The sequence below is a fragment of the Rhinatrema bivittatum genome, chromosome 8 (assembly GCF_901001135.1).
Source record: "Rhinatrema bivittatum chromosome 8, aRhiBiv1.1, whole genome shotgun sequence".
Lineage (NCBI taxonomy): Eukaryota > Metazoa > Chordata > Amphibia > Gymnophiona > Rhinatrematidae > Rhinatrema > Rhinatrema bivittatum.
In genome coordinates this window covers 164,890,876-164,910,921 of record NC_042622.1, presented here as the reverse complement: position 1 = coordinate 164,910,921, position 20,046 = coordinate 164,890,876, and the positions used below count along the sequence as shown (strand labels likewise).

Genomic DNA, 20,046 nt, shown 5'->3' with positions numbered 1-20,046 from the left:
CCGTCTCTGATAATGTCGAGGACCCACTGGTCCGACGTGATTTTGACCCATTCCTCGAAAAACAGGGAGAGGCGGCCGCCTAGGAAGGGGACCGAGGAATGAGCCAAGTGAACTTCATTGGGTGGCCGGCTTGGGGGTGGAGCGTGCGGGCTGGCCCTCGCGAAAGGGCCGATGCCCAAGAAAGCGCTGCGACCAAGACTGAGAGCGAGAAGAATAAGCCCTCGAGAAGCCACCCTGGCCACGAGGGGTATACCCTTCTCTGACCCCGGAAACGAGGACGAGAGGGTGTAAAGGAGCGGGATCGTCTCGGACGGTCCTCCGGAAGCTTATGGACCTTATTGTCCCCCAAGGAATCCATAAGCTTCTCGAGGTCCTCACCAAAAAGCAGCTTACCTTTGAAAGGCACTGTTCCCAGCCGGGCTTTGGAGGAAGGATCGGCCGACCAATTGCGCAGCCAGAGGAGACGTCTGGAAGAGGCCGCCGAAGCCATCGCCTTAGACTGGACGCGAATGAAGTCAGAGTGCATCAGCCCCATAAGCGACGACGGCTTCAAGACGCTCAGCCTGTTCCGCCTCTGCCGACGGGAGGTCCTGGCTGCAGAGTAACTGTTGACCCCACCTAAGACCTGCCCGTAGCATGAGACTGCTGCAAAAAGTCGCACGAACCCCCAGCACAAAGACTTAAAAAATGCGCTTCATATGTGCCTCGAGCTTGAGGTCCCGAGCGTCCTTTAGAGCCGTCGATCCCTCTACAGGGATGGTGGTATGTTTAGTGACCGCAGAGTCGGAGGAGTCCACTGAGGGATTTTTAAAAAAATTTCCAAACACTCCTCCGGGAGGGGGTAGAGCTTATCCATGGCATGTGCCACCCGGAGACCTGCTTCGGGAGCCTCCCATTCCCGCAGGAGAACAGCTTGTGCATGGGATGAAAAGGGAAGGCGGTAGCCGGAGCCCTGAGTCCATATCTTTGGGAAAAGAGGCTGTAAGGGTGTCACGGGGGGCTCCTCCAACCCCAATTCCTGGAGGACAAAGGGGATGAGGGGTTCCAGCTCCTCCCTGCGGAACATCCGTAGGACCCTGGGGTCACCCCCCTCCATGGAGGGAAGAGTACCCTCTGTATCAAGGAAGGCGTCCGGATCCGGGAGTACCGGGTCCGCTGGGGGTTACCCCCAGGACCACCCGTACCCGAATAGGCCCCGGGGGCTCTGCAGCCGGGCTAACAGTCAACGGCGCAGAGTGGGGAATTTTTGCTGGGGGGGGGGGCCCCCGTCCTTCTCCTCCTGCAGGCTAGCTAAATAGGATTTGTGCAGGAGGAGGACAAATTCTGTGGAGAAACGGGAACCCATCCTGGGGGCCGCAGGGCTCAAATCGGGGGGTGTCAGAAAAAAATAGGCCCCCCAGTCCCAGGCAGCTCCAAAAACGGAGCCGCTGAAAAATCCAAAATGGCTGCCGTTCCCGAGCTTTGCCGACCCAGGAATGGCCTTGGCCATGCTTTGGGGACTAGATCCCCGGTCTAAATTTGCCTGCCCTGCTGAGGAGGGGGCCTTCCCCACCCGGCAGGCAGGCAGAGCAGAGGCCCCCTCACGAAAATCGCGAGGAGGGCTTGCCACAGGAGAGGCAGGCTGCCTGCCGCGGCATAGGGAGAGCCGCACTGAGAGAAAAAAGCTGCAGAAAAAAGTTTGATTGGCAGCTTGGAGGCCCGGAATGAAGCAGGGGGGAAACCTGCTGACTCCTGCCTGTCTGGCTGCCGGTTCAAGCCCTCCGAAGACCAAAAATAAAAAAGGATGGGGCTACTGCTGTAGGTAAGTAAAAAAAAGTACTTGGAATACTTTAAAACTTAAACCCTTTTTTTTTTTTTAGACTGAGCACAGCAGTGGGAATTTAAGATCCCTCGGCAGCCAGAGGAGGGGGAGACGAGAACTGGACCACCAAACTCGGTTCCCACACCTGGAAGCGGCTACGGACACAGGCTATGCACTGCACAAGGGGCCAAGCCCCCCTGAGTCCGGCAAGAGCCAGGGGAGGGAGCCGTCTCCTGAAGAAAAAACAAAAGCTATAAACTCCCTGACAAACTTTTTTTTTTTTTTTTTTTTTTTTTTAACAGGAAGAAAAACACAAGGAATCCCTAAGAAAAAAGTACTTGCTTGATCCAAGAAGTAAGGAAGAAAGGAAGGCTGACTAGCCTAAATCAGGAGACCGAAGGGAGACCACCTGCGCCTGCTGGAGACAGACAAATACTGAAGGGTTACAGGATAGGCTCTGTCCTCATATAGGATATCCTTTCAGTTTTAGTCTGTCTTCACCTGCTGGAAAGGAGGCTCAACCCACAGTCTGGACTGATCCGGGTACGTACAAGGAACAGCAGTTTGTCATGTTGGAAATTACATAGAAGGATATGTGCCACCTCTTAGGGATGGTGCCAAGCGGCAAGAATCCAGTATCCCTCTGACAAAGATTTAAAATACCGTAATAACCTCTGAGTGAAGCTGGGAAGACATCCTGTGGCTTGAAATCTAACTGAAAAGCCAAGGGAAAAAATAGAGAAGAGGCTAGAAAGACCAAACACCAGCTATGTACAACAGACAGCAGACAGTCAAAAAACTCAGCATTTGAGAAGAGACAGGGAGGGCCCTGGACTGGTGTAGCAGGACTAATGGAAACGAAATTAACAGGTAAGATCTCTGACACTACCAGGGACTCTGTGATCCTTCTCTCTCCTGCAAGTCATGATTTGTTGGCACCACCTGACCACTTTATTTATTTATTTTTAAGGAACAGTGACCTTAAAAAGTATCCCCAGAAAAAGAAGGGTATACTTCCCTATTCTTGCCTCTGTAGAAGGTGGCCTCAAAGGGAATGAGGGAGCAGAACCCCTGGCTTTCAGACCCTCTGGATGACCCAGGCTGAGACAGCCAAGGATCACCAACTCTCCGTTTGCCCGGCTCCACCTGAGGGATGGCCCAAGAAGATGCCTAATACCTCAGGGAGCTTTTCAATCTCTTTTCTTTTTTTCACTCTCTTTCAGACTGCAGGTTTGTACCTCTACCATCTGCCGGAGACAGAGAAATACTGAGGGACTGCAGGTGGCCTTCTCGGTTATGTAGCAGTGCTTGAAATGTTTTTCTCTGCCTTCATCTGCTGGTAGGGATGCAAAACCCACTTGTCTGGACTGATCCGGGTATGAAAGGAAAATTAGTTTCTTACCTGATAATTTTCGTTCCTGTAGTACCAAGGATCAGTCCAGGACACCTGGGTTGTGACTCCGCACCAGTAGATGGAAACAGATTAAAACTTGTGGGCGGAGCCATATATAAGCCCCTGTGCCAGTCACAGCCCCTCAGTCATACGTAATGTCAAAGTAGAAAAATCCAAAAGCCAACATAGCTAACCATAGAAACTTACTAAGTAAAATAACTCCAACACCCCTACAGGAAAAACAGACTCTCCAACTGGGAGAGCGAACAAAAGAAGGGGTCAGCGTATTAAAAAACAACAATGAGCGGACTCTCCATTACTATAGCGCCACACTGCGGGCGGGATCCTGGACTGATCCTTGGTACTACAGGAACGAAAATTATCAGGTAAGAAACTAATTTTCCTTTCCCTGTACGTACCAGGATCAGTCCAGGACACCTGGGATGTACCAGAGCTAAGTTATCGAGGGTGGGAAGCAGAGAGTCCCGCTCGGAGTACCCTCTCTCCAAATCCCCCAGCATCAGTAGCTTGAACATCCAATCGGTAATGTCTAATGAAGGTATGCAATGATTTCCAGGTAGCCGCCCTGCAAATCTCTTGAGGCGACACCTGAGAAGATTCCGCCCAGGACGCCGCATGAGATCTCGTCGAATGAGCTCGAAGACCCACTGGCGGTGTTTTACCGCGCAGAATGTACGCAGAACCAATGGCCTCCTTGAGCCAACGGGCGATCGTTGTGCGGGACGCCGCAGAACCTTTCTTCGGACCCGACGTCAACACAAACAGATGATCCGTTAAACGAAAAGAATTTGTGACCTCTAGATAGCGAAGAAGAGACCTCCGCACATCTAGTTTTCTCAAATCCCTCAACTTCGGGTCGGAAGAATCACCAACCGCGAAAGCGGGAAGTTCAATCGATTGATTCAAATGAAAAGCCGATACGACCTTAGGCAAGAAAGAGGGAACGGTCCGCAAGGAAACCCCTGAATCAGAAAAGCGCAAGAAGGGCTCTCTGCAGGTTAGAGCTTGCAACTCAGAAACCCGGCGAGCCGAAGCAATGGCTACCAGGAATACAGTCTTTAACGTGAGATCTTTGATCGTAGAATGCTTCAGAGGCTCAAAAGGAGCTGAGCATAAGGACGAGAGCACCCAGTTGAGGTTCCAAGAAGGACAAGGGAGCCGCAAAGGAGGACGGAGGTGTTTCGCCCCCCGAAGGAAACGGGAGATATCCGGGTGGAGAGCCAGGGAGACTCCCTGAATCTTACCACGCAAACAACCAAGTGCCGCGACTTGGACCCGTAGGGAACTGCACGCTAAGCCTTTGGCCAGCCCAGCCTGGAGAAAAGCCAAAATATTGGGAATAGCAGCGGAAGTGGGATTAAGACCCTGCTCCACGCACCACTCCTCAAAGACTACCCAGACTCGAACATAAGCCAGAGACGTAGATTGTTTTCTGGATCTCAGCAACGTGGCAACTACCGCGTCCGAGTAACCTTTTTGCTTCAACCGATACCTCTCAAAAGCCATGCCGCGAGACAGAAGTGATCCGCATCCTCCAAACAGACGGGACCCTGACGAAGGAGCCCCGGAAACCCCTGTAGACGAAGGGGTGCCGCCACCGACAACTGGACCAGGTCCGCAAACCACGGACGGCGCGGCCACTCCGGCGCCACCATGATCACGTTGGACGGGTGCAATTCTATGCGCCGCAGTATCTTGCCGATCATGGGCCACGGTGGGAACACATACAGTAGCACCTCCGCCGGCCAGGGAAGTGCTAACGCGTCGACCCCTTCTGCTCCTCTTTCTCGGCGTCGACTGAAAAATCTCGGAGCCTTTGAGTTGTTCCACGTGGCCATGAGATCCATGTGGGGCGTTCCCCAAGTCCTGCAAATGAGAAGAAACGCTTCTTCCGCTAGCTCCCACTCTCCGGGATCCAGGTGGTGTCGGCTGAGGAAGTCCGCCTGGACATTGTCGGCTCCTGCTATGTGAGACGCAGCGAGATCGCTGAGATGCCGCTCTGCCCAGGCCATCAAGGAACATGCCCAGGCCATCAAGGAACATGCTTCCTTCTGACCACAGACCCTGAACCGATTTCTCTTGGCAAACTGCACCCCAACCGGAAAGACTGGCATCCGTGGTCACCACTGTCCAGTTGGGAAGAAGAAGAGATACTCCACAGGAGAGATGTTTGGAATCCAGCCACCAGCCCAGGCTGGAGTGCACCTGATTCTCGAGAGGCAGTGGAAGATAATATTCCTCTGAAATCGGTTTCCAGCGGGACAACAATGAAGACTGCAGTGGCCGCAGGTGAGCGAACGCCCAAGGGACTAACGCCAGCGTTGAGGCCATAGATCCGAGAACTGTCAGGTAATCGCAGACTCGCGGACGGTGTTGAGACAAAAGACGTCGTACCTGAGACTGTAGTTTGCATATCCGATCCTGAGAGAGAATCACTCTGCCCCGTTTTGTGTCGAAAACGGCTCCAAGGTACTCCAAGGACTGAGTGGGTTCCAGATGACTCTTGTTGTAGTTGACCACCCAGCCGAGGGACTGCAAGAATTGTAGCACCCTGGATACCGCTTGCCGACACAGGCTTTCTGACTTCGCCCGAATCAGCCAGTCGTCGAGGTAAGGGTGAACCAGGAGGCCTTCCCGATGTAAGTGCGCCGCCACTACCACCATCACTTTCGTGAATGTCCGAGGCGCTGTCGCCAGGCCGAACGGAAGAGCCCGGAACTGGAAGTGTCTGCCCAGAATGCAAAACCGCAGGAACCGCTGGAAGGCTGGCTGGATGCCCACATGAAAGTATGCTTCTGTGAGATCTAGTGACGCAAGGAATTCGCCTGGCCGCACTGACGCGATCACCGAACGAATGGTTTCCATCTTGAAGTGAGGGACCCGAAGACATCTGTTGACTCCTTTCAGATCCAGTATGGGTTGGAAAGTGCCGTCCTTCTTGGGAACTATGAAGTAAATGGAGTACCGGCCCTTGCCGTACTGATCGGCCGGAACTGGAGAGATGGCCCCCAAGCTTTCTAGTCTTCAGATGGTGTCTAGCACTGCCGCCTTCTTCTTGGGATCCTTGCAAGGCGAGACCAGGAACTTGTCCGCTGGGATGCGAGCAAAATCTAACTCGTAACCGTGTCTTATCACGTCGAGGACCCACTGATCCGACGTCATGCTGGTCCATACCTCGAGAAATAAGGATAGACGCGCCCCCACGTTTGGGACAGCGTGCTGAGGGCGCGACGAGGGATGGGCCGGCCGAACTTCATTGCGAAGGTTTGGAACCCGTACCCGACGGGGCTCCTCCTTGCCTGCCAAAGCGTTTGCCCCGAAAGGACTGCTGCCAGTGAGTGTTTCGAGAAGAGGCCGGCCTGTACGAAGGTCTGGTGGATCTTTGCGGCCTGGACTTCCGGGGACCCCGGAAACGGGCTCTGCCAGAAAACGAAGAGCGCGACCGGGTCCTATCCTCTGGCAGCCTAAACGCTCGGTTCTCACCCAGGGAAACCATCAAGTCATCTAATTCCTTACCAAACAGCAATTTCCCTTTGAAGGGCAATGCCCCGAGGTGAGCCTTGGACAAACCATCCGCCGCCCAGTTGCGCAGCCAAAGGAGGCGGCGTGCCGACACCGCTGCCACCATGGATCTAGCCGAAGTGCGTAAAAGATCATGGAGCGCATCGGCCCCATATGCGATAACTGCTTCCAACCTATCTGCTTGGGAAGCCTCCTCCGGAGAGAGACCTGCATTCGCCTGCAGTACCTGGGCCCAGCGCAGACTAGCTCGCATAGCGAAGTTCGTGCAAATGGCAGCTCGCACTCCCAAGGCGGAAACCTCAAAAATCTTTTTGAGCTGTACCTCCAACTTTCGGTCTTGAATATCCCGGAGGGCCGTCGCTCCCGTGACAGGGATGGTAGACCTCTTCGTGACAGCGGACACCGCCGAATCCACTTTTGGAAGTCGGAGGAGCTCCAGCGCCTCCTCCGGTAAAGGATAGAGTTTATCCATGGCCTTGCTGACTTTCAAACCTAACTCCGGAGTATCCCATTCCTTGAAAAGGATATCCGTGGACGAGAAATGAAAAGGGAAGGCGACCGCCGGTCCTGTGAGGCCGAGAAGAACAGGATCCATATTCGCCTCCTGTCGGACCACCACCGGAGGAGCTTCAATTCCCAATTCATGGAGAATGGCCGGGATGAGAGGTGCCAGTTCCTCTCTGCGGAATAGCCGCACCACCTTGGGGTCATCCCCTTCTGCAGCCTGTGCAGCTTTCTCTGCAATGGGCTGTGCAGTACCATCCACTGCTGCCTTCCCGGCCCCCGTCAGGGGCTCCTCGGCGGACTCCGTATCATCCTCAGGGGAATCCTCGGGATCCGATTCCTGCGGCACCCCCCTGGGAGGCCGCTTTCCCCGGGACGCACCGTGGGCGATCTCCGCGCCCTTCCTGGTCTTCTTTTTCCGTGGAGGGGACCCGTGGTCGGCCGCACGCGAGCCATTCCCCTGGATGCGCTTGCTGCGCTTGTATTTGAGGACTTTGCGCAGCAACAGCGCAAAATCCTCAGAAAAATCACCAGAATCCGAAGAATCACTCTCGGAAGCCTCCCGGGACCGAAGCCCCTCCGAGGGAACCTCCCCCACCGTGACACGCTGTGGGGAAAGCGCAGGAGGAAGGGAAGAGGCCCCCACCGTTTCCCGCGAAATTTCCCGGCCGGTGGCCAAGATGGCCGCCACTCCCGCACTAACCGGGAAAAGATCCTGAGGCCTGTCAGCGGAGCTAGCACCGCGCGACGGCGAACGCACGACCCGGGAACGAGCCCCCCGCGTCGCTACCGAGGGTCCCTCATCACCCGGGACGCAGGCTGAACAAAGGCTGTCCCTAGAGAGACGCGCGCGCGCCGAGCCGCAGGCCCTGCACTGTGCAGCACGCGGCATGCCGGCGAAAACGCGGGAGAAAAACGGGGCCGCGGCGAAAAAATTACCACAAAAATTAAAAAATTTAAAATAAACAAACAGCGCAATTCGGCGACCTCCCCCCTGCCAATGACACCCCCCCACCGAGAAAAACGGAGCGGCGACGCCAGGTAACAGAGAGCCGCAAAAACAAAAGTAAAAACCTTTTTTTTTTTTTTACAAACAAAAACGCTGTCCCTGGTTCTGAAAAGCCCTTATTCCTGCAGGGGTGAGTAAACCAGGCTCCCTGGTGTCACCCCTGACGCTGCCACTAGCTCAGCCGGGTCCTCAACCCTGGCAGCGGCCTCAACCGGGGGAGGGTAGTCCCCTCAGGACCTCTCAACTCCCCTGGGAGGCAGGGCACCCGAGACTAAGGGATTAAAAGAAAAAAACCCCAATTTGGTATATAAACAACTATGCCTAACAAAAAAGCCTAGCCCAAAAAATTCAAACCTGACTAACACCAACACCAGAATCAGGTCAGGCAGGGCTGTGACTGGACCTGCACCATCTACTGGAGACAGAGTAAGACTGAGGGGCTGTGACTGGCACAGGGGCTTATATATGGCTCCGCCCACAAGTTTTAATCTGTCTCCATCTACTGGTGCGGAGTCACAACCCAGGTGTCCTGGACTGATCCTGGTACGTACAGGGAACAGGAATCTGCAGTTTCTCCTGTGATTGGCACACAATTGAGGGAGACTAGGGCACTGCTTCAGATGTCATACCTTAAGCTAGAAGTGTTAGTGAGTTAAGGTTCAAGACACTGCATCATAATATAAAAGTTCTACAAGCATTATATGAATAAAATCACGAGAACCCAAGATTCGTACCAATGTAGAATGTCTCGGGAGTTTCCTTAGTCAGCATGTTAAAGACCTCTTCCGTGTTAGCAGAGCGGTAAGGCGTCCTGAGGTCCTTGTATCTGCAGCTTAGCTCCGCCCGGATATCATATAGTGTGATATGCTTGTCACCATAGCCCTGCATAGAGAGCAGTATTAGACTAAGTTTTCTGTGCTTCTACTCACTCAAGGCAAGTCTTTCCTTGTCACAGTGCAGGGCACCTCTTGGAAGATCAACAGTCACCAGCCTCACATTTGTCTCATTACATCCTTTGTTCCTTGCTCTGGTAGACCTCTGCCTTGCATACCCCAGCCACATTCAGCACTAAACACTAACCTGTCTCTCCAGTTCCTCAGCAAAAGCATCAAGATCCAGGTCCTTCAACCGCTCTGGATTTTCCAGGATCTCCTCCAAGGCTCCTGCAGGATTGGCATCCTCTGCTGATTCATCATATTCCAGAGCATCCACTGCCATCTTCCGTGCCCACTCGTAAGTCTCAGGGTGCACCCTGGAGCCATCCAGCACCTCAATGTACGAATCAGTGCTATAGAATTCAAACTAGTACATGAGAAGACAAGAACAGGTACAGATACCCCCCAGTGCTGGCAACTCCCACAGCAGAAAACCTCTAGGAGCAGAGGCTACAAGACCTGTAAAACATCAGGATCAATACCCACAATGCCGCTGTTTATTTTAAACTTAGATCACAAATATGGCAGAAAAGGAAGGAGGAACACAAGAGGATTCATGGGACCAACCTATCTCCTAGAGAAGCGGTGTCAATCTTGATAAAGCCGGCACAGTTAATGAAGACCTTGGGCCCCATGTGACACATTGTGACCAGCTGGGTTCTGTTCTCCAACCGCGTATTGTTCTGCTTTAGGATCTGTCGGGGAACATGCAGCAGTGTTTATATCACCATCTTTTGTACAGACTTTTGATAAAATCCATTTAATGCTTATTAGATTAGATAATACTAAGCATTTCCTACACCTCCCCAGCTCCGCCTTTTATTCTACTGTGTAGTGCACAGAGCTCATAAAGAAACAGATTATGGTTCCTAAAGGGTTAAATTGCTTGTTGCAGGGACTGAACTGTATTTAAAGAATGCTTGATCACAGAGGGAAAAAAAAGGTTAAAGGCTTAATGCAAGGTAATGGGTCTGAAGCTGCTGTGAGCTTTCCTTTGTTTACAGTAATTAGTTCTGATTTCCTGTTTGTTTTTGTAAGACAGCATGCTATGCAATGCAGGCATAACATCACTTTTTAAGTACTTCCTAATACTGTGAACAAAGAGGCAGGAGAGTGAAAATGGAAAATTGGTTCTTTCCTAGTGTGTAGCCAGATGGACTCAGGACCAATGGGTTTATGCTCCCCTGCTAGCAGATGGAGACTGAGTCTGGTTTCAAAGCTGAGATCACCCTAGATCAGTGATGGCTAACCTATGACACGCGTGTCAGAGGTGACACGCCGAGACGTTTTTGCTGACACGCGCAGCATTTCGTGGAATATCGGGAAATAAATTTTTTTTTCTTTATCGGCCGAGCCTTTAAAATTTAGTTTTTTAGTATCCCCCCACCCTCCGGACCCCTCATGTGGCGCAGCGACAGGCAGATAGGCAGGGCCGTGGTGAGGCTCACGTCACCACGGCCCGAAGAAAAAGAGTGCATTTAAATGCGCTGATGCTGCTCCTCCTTTCTGCCTGTGCGGCCCCGGAAGTAAACGTTGCAGGAGCTGCGTGGGCAGCAGTGACAGTGGCAGCAGAGGAATGAGAAGTTCCGAGGTTGCTGGCAAAAGAGAGGGGGGGTCTGCCTTTAGTGTGTGCATGTGAATGAATGGGAGTCTGCCTGGGGGTGTATGTGTGTGAATCCCTGGGTGCCTGCCTGGGGGTCTGTGTGTGTGTGAGAATGAATTGGTGCCTGCCTGGAGGATGGAGCGGAAGTGGTGTGAAAATGAATGGGAGCCTGCCTGGGGTTCAGTGTGTGTGTGTGTGAGAATGACTGGGAGCCTGTCTGGGTGTGTGTGTTTGTGCCTGAGGGAGCCAGTAAGTATGAGAGCATGAGTGTGTGTGAGGAGAAGATCCAGGGGAGTAAGAGTTTGTGTGGTTGGGGGGGGGGGTGTGGAGGGAGAGAGAGTGTTTTAATTGAAGATTTAGCCAATGAAATTCAGCAACAAAAAAGTCACTAAGCAGGTAAGGTAAATAATTATTTGTTTTTGCTTTATTAATAAATACAGAACATATATTAAAATTATAACTTTGTTATTAATTAGAGCTACAAATATCCCAAAATTATGGATTTTTCTAGAAGAGACACACCACCCGAGTTATGCTCGGTTTTTGGGTTTTTTTTTATGAATTTTGACACACTGAGCTCAAAAGGTTGGCCATCACTGCCCTAGATACATCCCTGCAGTGACTGCAGCCCTTCGGTATCTCTTCGTCTTCTAGCAGATGTGGATGTACTTTCTCTATGGGAATCACTGTACCCTTAGAAGAGATTCTACTTTATAATTGGAGAAAGATTGAGCCCCTCTGTCCTGCGGTGATACCTAAAGTTCCCTCCCCCAGCTGAGAATTCCTGAGGTGATTTCCGAGATCTCTCAGAGGTGTGGCTTGGTCCGGTAGCTGACTCCTGGCGTGGACTTTGCTGCTGAAGCAACTGAAAGGCAGTGGGTGCAGGAAGCCGAGCATGGTGGTGACAGCCAAAGCCCTCTTCCTCCACAGCCGACACCGTCTCTGTATTCAGCCGGTAAGCAGGGAGCTCAGGTAAGTAAAAAAAAGAGAGAAGAGGATTCCTCCCGATTCAGAGACATTGGAGGGGTTTCAGTAAGACTTCCTCTGATCTCCCTGCTTGGCGCACCAAACTGACTTCATTCCCAATCCCATTGGGGTAAAGGGAAGTGGGCTCCCAAGCAGGTTGGAGTGGCCCCCGGTGGGCTAGGCCCTGCTTTGGGCTCCGTAGGGACATTGTGTGGTAGGCCTTGGCGGCGCCATCTTGCGCGTGTTTTTGTGTCTTCTATTGCCCACCACAGAATGTCAGTACACGTAATGCGTGCTGGCTCTGCGCATAATGCCGCACAAAACACTGCGCGCATACATACACGCACAACCTTCTAGGCGCAGAGTTTAGATAAAGCCAGGTGCCCGGGCTGTGCATGCACCTCGTAGTGGCCCACGTAGGTGCCCGAAATCTGTGCACACAAATTTTTTAAGCGCAAGCCGAGTGAACACGCAGCTACCATCCCTAATGCCTCTGACAGAAAAGAAACATGTGCTGCTTGTCATATTAGGGCTACACAGTCTGACCTGGATTTTTATTTATGTCAGCACTGCAAGGAGGCCCAGGGACAGTTAGCCTCCCCAGACTTTACTAAGCACAGTTCCTCCCAATCAGAGGATGGGTTGGCCACAACCTTAACCAGAAGTACCCCAGATCTGAGTAATCCCAGGTCTGGGTCTTCCATGGGAGAGGGAAATCCAGTAGCACCTACCCCAGTACTTCCTGGGCTAGACATGGACCCAGCTGCCTTCTTTTGGGTGGAATTTTTTCAAGGCCTTCAAGCCTTCATACAGGCGCAGTCTGCTTCACTTGCCCCTGTCCGGATGGAACCCCAGCCGGTAAGGCCTCCCTCTCCCAGCCCTATCAGCAAGCCTTGAGACATGCCTTGCCTCACACCAAGGGTATCCCTGGCAGGGACCTGGACTGCACGGATGAAGAAGGGGACCCAGATTCCTTGGAAGATGGGGAAAACCCTCCAGGTTTGGAGCCATATCGGACCACGTTATATTTTTTCCATAGATATGATTTGTCGGCCCTGGTTTCCTTGGGTGGACTCTGACGGAATCAGAGAAGAATCCCATTCTGGTGCTTCTAAGGAAACCCTCTTACTATTTTCTAGTGCTGGAAGTCTTCCATTAGTTAAACAGACTTGGAATGTGATGCTCCTGAAATGAGTTTTAAAGGTGAACGAGCATTAGTAGCTCTATACCCACTGGATCCGGCGGCGAGAGAACGCCTGCGTTTCCCTAAAGTGGATGTGCTGCTCTGTGCCGTTTCGAAGCAAACAACTATCCCAGTGCAGGGAGGAGCGACCTTAAAAGATGTGTATGATAGGCGGACAGAGTCCATCCTTAAGCAAGCCTTTGATATGACAGCAATGACTTTACAGATCCCTTCTTGTTGTGCCCTGGTAGCACACTCGTGCCTGCTCCTCTCTAGAGAAGTGGATGACTCAGGGGTGTATTCTAGAGAAGCTATGGAGCCCGCCGCTGCTTTTTTAGCTGATGCAGGCTCTGACCTAGTCTGTACCTCGGCCAGAGGAGTGGCCTCAGTAGTAGCAGCCAAAAACAGCTATGGGTGCAAAACTGGTCAGCAAACGTGACTTAAGGCAAACCTCACAAAGATGCCCTTTAAGGGATCACTCCTCTTCAGAAGCAAATAGAAAAGCTGGCCAGTAAATGGAGTGAATCTCCAGTGCCCCGGCTGCCGGAAGATAAGAGAAAGCAATTACAGTGCTCCTCGCCCATGAGGGGGCGATCCAGGGACTCCCAACGCTTTTAGCTCTACAGAAACTTGACATTTCAGGGGTCTCAGTCCTTTTGGAGTCGACAGCCCAAGAGAGGGGCAGGTTAGGATTCAGGTTCGGCCCGAACTCCCCAATGAAGTTTTGCCGACCCACCCATGGAACGAGGAGATAGGGGATAGACTATCCCTCTTCTATCAGCAGTGGGTCGGGATCACATCAGACAAATGGGTACTGGATGTCATACGAGAAGGATACACACTGAAATTTTGCAGCACCTCTTGGGACATGCTCATGTCATCTCCTTGCCACTCCCAACACAAGAGGCAGACAGTGGAGTTGACCTTGATAAGGCTCCTCAGGTTGAGGGCTATAATTTCTGTACCTGCGCCCCAGGGAAATACAGGGCTTTATTTCATCTATTTCATCGTACCCAAGGAGGGTTCCTTTCATCCCGGACCTCAAGAGTGTCAATCGACACCTATGAGTAATTAATTTCCGCATGGAAACTCTGCACTCCTTGATAATGGCCATACAACCAGGAGAGTTCTTAACCTCCCTGGACCTTTCCGAGGCCTACCTTCATATTTCCATCTGCCAAGAGCATCAGCATTTCCTACACTTTGCGGTACTGGTCTGCCATTATCAGTTCCAGGCACTGTTGTCTGGCCTGGCCACTGCCCCCAGAACATTTTCCAAGATTATGGTGGTCATAGTGGTGGCAGTGAGGAAAGAGGGAATCCTAGTGCACTTGTACTTGGACGACTGGTTGATCTGGGCGAAGTCAGTGGAAGACAGTCTCTGGGTGACCAGCAGGGTGACGTCCCCACTTCAGGAGCTTGGTTGGGTCGTAAACATGGACAAAAGCAGTCTCAAGCCCTCCCAGGTTTTGGAATAACTGGGAGTCTGGTTCGACACCAAGCAGGGCAGGGTCTTCCTCCCGCCCTTGTGGATAAGGAAGTTGATCTCCCAAGTGCATCAGTTGATAAAACGTGATATGCCCCAAGGTGTGGAGCCATCTTCAGGTCCTTGGTTTGATGGCGTCAACCCTGGAGGTAGTACCATGGGCGAGGGTACACATGCGACCACTTCACGCTCCCTGATGTCACATTGGAACCCACTGTCTCAAGACTATTCAATACGCCTTCACCTACCAATGGACGTATGTTCTCTGCTCCAGTGGTGGCTGCAGGAAGCTCACCTGGGCAAGGGTGTAGCCTTGTCCCCGCCGAATTGGCTGGTCCTCATGACAGAGGCAAGCCTCCGGGACTGGAGAGCTCACTGTCAGGAACTGACAGCCCCAGGGGCTTTGGACCAAGGAAGAGGTGCTCTAGAACAAACTGCCTGGAAGCCTGGGCAGTCAGATTGGTGTGTCTACAGTTCAGCCACATACTCCAGGGTCAGGCAGTCCGTGTAATGTCAGACAACGCAACAGCGGTAGACTACATCAACCACCAGGGGGGAACAAAGAGCCAGCAAGTGTCAAAGAAGATAGAGCTCCTTAAGGAAAGGGCAGAAATACATCTACAGATGATCTTGGCCTCCCACATCACAGGAAAAGACAACGTCAGAGCAGACTTTCTAAGCAGGGAGAGTCTGGATTCAGGAGAATGTGTGTTGTCAACCAAAGCCTTTCAGCTGGTGGTACATCACTGGGGCCTCCCGTCCATCGATCTGCTAGCCACATCTCACAATGTGAAGGTTCCCCAATTTTTCAGTTGCAGAAGATATCAGTGGTCCCTGGGGATAGATGCTCTTGTTCAGACCTGGCCAGAAAAGGACTTACTATATACCTTCCCTCCATGGCTCCTGCTGGCCAGGGTCATTCACAGGATCGAAGGCCACAGGGGATTAGTTCTACTAGAACCTCCAGATTGGCCCAGGCATCTGTGGTATGCAGACATGCGGAAACTCCTGGTGGAGACTCCCCTGTGTCTCCCACCGCACAGGGACCTGCTTCAGCAAGAGAGAGGTACACCCTGCCCACCAGAGTGTCGAATCGGGCACCCAAATACTCCAAGGACTGCATTAGAGTTAATTGACTCTTGGCGATGTTCACCACCCAACCAAGGGACTGGAGAAGCTAGCGAATTCTCTGAACTGATTTGCGGCATAGAACCTCCAACTTCGCTCTGACAAGCCAATCATCCAGATTTGGGAGCCCCAGAATCCCCTCCCTTTGGAGATATGCTGCCACCATAACCATCACCTTGGTAAAAGTGCGCAGGGCTGTGGCCAGATCAAACAGTAGGGTCTGAAACTGAAAGTGTTGCCCCAGTATAATGAAGTGAAGAAAACACTGAGTTCTGATGAATAGGGATATGTAGATAAGCTTCCATGAGATCGAGAGAAGTCAGGAACTCTCCTTTGCGAACCGCCGCTATTACCGATCTCAGGGTCTCCATCCTGAAGCACAGCACCTTGAGCGTTGCATTCACCTTTTTCAAATCTAGTATTGGCCGGAAAGTGCCTTCTTTTTTGAGGACAAGAAAATAAATGGAATATCTCCCCTGACGTAGCTCTGCCCAGGGAACCGGGACTACAGCCCCTAGGCGTTGCAGGCAATCGAGCGTCACTTGAACCGCAGACCTCTTCTCCAGGGAATCGCATGTAGAAATTAGGAAGAGCTCGCATATGGGCCGAGCAAATTCTGTCTATTACCACACTGAGGACCCACTGGTCCTGCGTAATCTTGGTCCACTAGTCGTAAAACTGCCTCAACCGACCTCCTACAGTAGGAACGACGGAGTGGACCAGCCTCGCCTCATTGTGAGGACTTGGCTCCCGCTGCAGATCCCCCCTCTGCAGTGCCTCGGAAAGACCTTTGGGTACCACGAAAGGATTGTCCCCAGAACTGCCCCTGAGAAGAAAATTGCCTTTGGGGCCCGGACGCCACGCTCGATGGCCGCGTCCTTCTGTCGGACTGAAAAGGAGACCTTGCCTGAAAAAACACTTAGCTTTAGGCTTATCTTCGGGCAATCTGAAGGCCTTATTGTCCCTAAGGGACTGCATCAACTGCTCTAGGTCCTCCCCAAATAAGAGTCTACCCTTAAAAGGCTGGGAAGCTAACTGCGCTTTGGAGGAAACATCTGCCATCCAATTGCATAGCCAGAGCAATCTCCTAGCGGCCACTGCAGAAGCCATAACCCTCGATGAGGTATGAACCAAACTGTAGAGCGCATCCGCCCTGTAAGCCACCGCTGCTTCCACTATATCTCTGCCCTGTCCGCGTCCTCACCCAACCGCAGTAAGTTTTCCTGGAGCTGCTGCATCCAGCGAAGACAAGCACGCTGCAAAAAGCTATAACAAACAGCCGCACGCAAGCCCAGGGCCGCTACCTCAAAAATCCTTTTGAGGTGTAGCTCCATCTTATGGTCCTGCACATCCTTCAATGCGGCTGAACCTATCACAGGAATAGTCGTTCTCTTAGTAATTGCTGAAACTGCCGCATCTACCTTAGGGAGAGAAAAAAAAATCCAAATCCTGAGGGGCAAAGGATAGAGCTTTCCCATGGACCTGCCAACGTTTAAGCCAGAATCAGGAGTCCTCCAGTCCACTTCTACCAGCTTCCTAACCTATTTGTGGTATGGAAAAGAAGTTGGCACACCGCGCATCTCAACTAGGACTGGATCCGCTCCCTCCAAATCCTGGTCCTCTTGGACCATCTTCACCCCAAGGACCTGAAAAGCAAAAGAGAGCAAGGCATCCAGCTATTCCCTTTTAAAAAGGCGCACCACCTTAGGGCCCTCTGCCTCGTGGATCGAAACTACCGGGTCATCACCTTGACCCGCATCCCCGGCTGCCAGATCAACTGGACCCACCGGTGCTCCTTGGTCAGGCTCATTTCTCCCAGAAGAGCCTCTGAGGTGGGACCTAGAAACCTCTGCACAGAGGGAACTCTCCTCCTGGGTGAACCTGCCCAACTGGAACCCCCCTTAGCCTCCCCTGGTGGGCTGAGCTGGTAGTGGCTGCGGCTGACTAGCCTCCCAAGCCACCTGTTGCCTGGACAAAAACTCATCATGAAGCAAAAGAACAAACTCTGTAGAATACCTGCAGTCTCTAGAATATATTATACTTCTCCACTTCAGAAAGAAGATAACATTCAAGATTAAGGACAGGCAAGTCAATTGGATAGTAATCTGAATCTTACAGAATTAATAGAAAAATCTTTTGAGGTGAATATTAGTACACGAGCTACCCTTATAGTACAATTTCCATTTGTATCCGAGAGAGATCAAGTCCTAAGATCAAACTTTAGATATCAAAATATCAATTTTCATGGTCAGAATGTCAGGATATTTCCAGACACTGCCCGAGACACCCAAGTTAGAAGAAAGGAGTTTTTACAAATGAGAACAGAAGTATTACAAAGAGGGGCTAAATTTTTCTTGAGGTTTCCTTGCCAATGTATTGTTATATTTCAAGATATAAAATATATATTCAATCAACCGGAACAATTGCGTTCTTATTTGAATTCACATTCTTAGATTCTCCATTGAATTATCAGCTGGTTGAAATTAGTCAGGGAAAGACACAAATTGAGTAAATATTGTATTGCAAGTGTATAACTGCTCTTAGTTTATTTTCTCCAAAATTCCAATTATCTTATGTTGTAATTCTTAGATAAAATGTTAAATACAAATTCATGGATGATATAATTGCTGTTTGAATATTCTGTATATCGTCTGTGTATTGTATCTTAAGATATGTAAAATGTAATAAAAAAAAAATAAAAAAAAATAAAAAAAGAACAAACTCTGTAGAAAATGGACTCCCTGCACCAACCCCTGCAGGGCATGGCTGAGAAACTGGCAGCAATGGGCTTTCCTCCCCCTCCAGCCCTCCTGACCGTTCCCTACATCAGATCGGGCCGGTGACAAACACGGGGGACCTTCCCCCACCTCCCCAGAAATCCAATATGGTTGCCATTCCCGCACTGACTGGGCGAGGGATTGCGGCTGAACCAGAGCCCCTGTTCAGAGTCAGCATGAAACCGCCCAAAACGCGATACTGATTAGCCACTGGGGAGCCTTCCCCACCGTCCACACATCCCGTGTACAACCCCAATCTGTTCAAGCGCGAGAGCACCGAGCTGCATGAGCAGCATGCTGAGCTGCGAGCCATCAAGGAGGGGAGAAGCAACAAACCGCCAAAAGGCAAACACTCATCTCAAAAAAGCTTGTTTAACTGAAAGAAACCAAAGAGGAGGAAGCCGCTGGCACAGCAGAGCTGTGCTCTACTGCAAACACCCTTGTCTTAGGTTTTTTTATTTTATTTTATCCCAAGGAGACAAACAGCCCCTAAAAATTGCTAAATCTCAAGAAAGGGACCTAAAAGTTAATTGGAGCCTGCAGCCGCCTCAGCACACACAAGGGAACCAATTCCCGGTTCGGCTGCCTCAACTGGACAGGGTAGAACACACTAGGATTCCAAAAACCAAAAAGAAACCCCTGGGAGGAAGGCTCAAAAGGAAAAAATATTGCTATAAAAAGGAAAACTGCAGAACTGCTGGATTCACCATCTGCTGGAGACAGAAAAATACTGAGGAACTGCAGGGGGCACTGGGGTTGATGATGCAGTATCAGCAAAGCTTTTCTCTGTCTCCATCTGTTGGCAGGGGGGAATGAACCCAGGGGTCTGGACTGATCTGGGTACGTTCAGGGAAAGCACCTCCGGCCACCCCTATGGTGGCCGGTTCTCTTGTGGAACCTTAATCTAGTATTGTAATTTTTGGCAAGGCCCTCCTTTCAGCCGCTGGGCAGTCTGTCCTTGCGCTTGATAACCCTAAAAACGGTGTTCCTGATGGCAATATGCTCAGCTTGTCGCATCTCTGAACTACAGGCATTGTCGTGTCGGGAACCGTTCTTCCAGATGACTCCAGGAGCATTTCAACTTCATACTGTTCTAACTTTGTTGCCCAAGGTAGTCTCAGAGTTTCATTTGAATCAATCCATTTTATTGCCATCCCTAGGCAGGCACAAGGACACAGAGAATACTACCTCCTCTGCTATTTAAACATCATTACGCTTTTGGTGCAGTATCTGGAAGTTTCAGAATTGGTCCACAAGACTGACTGCTTGTATGTTCTTCAGGTGGAAGGAGGCAGGGCAAACCAGCTTCGCGGGCCACCATAGCTCGCTGGATCAAGGAAGTGGCCACGGGAGCCTATGCAGAGGCAGGAAAGCCATTACCTTTTCAGGTTAAAGCTCATTCCATTAGGGCTCAGGCAATCTCCTGGACAGAAGCTAGACTGCTGTCTCCCATTGATATCTGCCGAGCGGCAATGTGGTCCACCTGACACACCTTCTCCAGGTTCTATTGCCTGGACATTCAGGCTCGAGAGGACGCAGCGTTTGCAAGGGTGGTGCTAACTGAGCCGGGGGCAGCCTCCCACCCCGATTAGGAATAGCTTTTGTAAATCCCATTGGTCCTGAGTCCATCTGGCTACATGCTAGGAAATGGAGAAATTACTTACCTGATAATTTCATTTTCCTTAGTGTAGACACAGATGGACTCAGCATCCCACCCA

At 51.3% G+C, this 20,046-nt stretch overlaps 1 protein-coding gene across 2 annotated transcripts in view; it reads right to left on the bottom strand.

The window, feature by feature from the left end:
* SUPT6H (SPT6 homolog, histone chaperone and transcription elongation factor) overlaps positions 1 to 20,046 on the bottom strand; it is a 260,364-nt gene that overhangs the window by 58,857 nt on the left and 181,461 nt on the right. For both annotated transcript variants that reach the window (XM_029611011.1, XM_029611012.1), the window contains exons 24-26: positions 9,753 to 9,880; positions 9,331 to 9,538; positions 8,985 to 9,132 (exon numbers count right to left, since the gene is read on the bottom strand). In XM_029611011.1, coding sequence (XP_029466871.1) covers positions 8,985 to 9,132; positions 9,331 to 9,538; positions 9,753 to 9,880 — 484 coding nt within the window. The remainder of the gene's footprint in view (positions 1 to 8,984; positions 9,133 to 9,330; positions 9,539 to 9,752; positions 9,881 to 20,046) is intronic.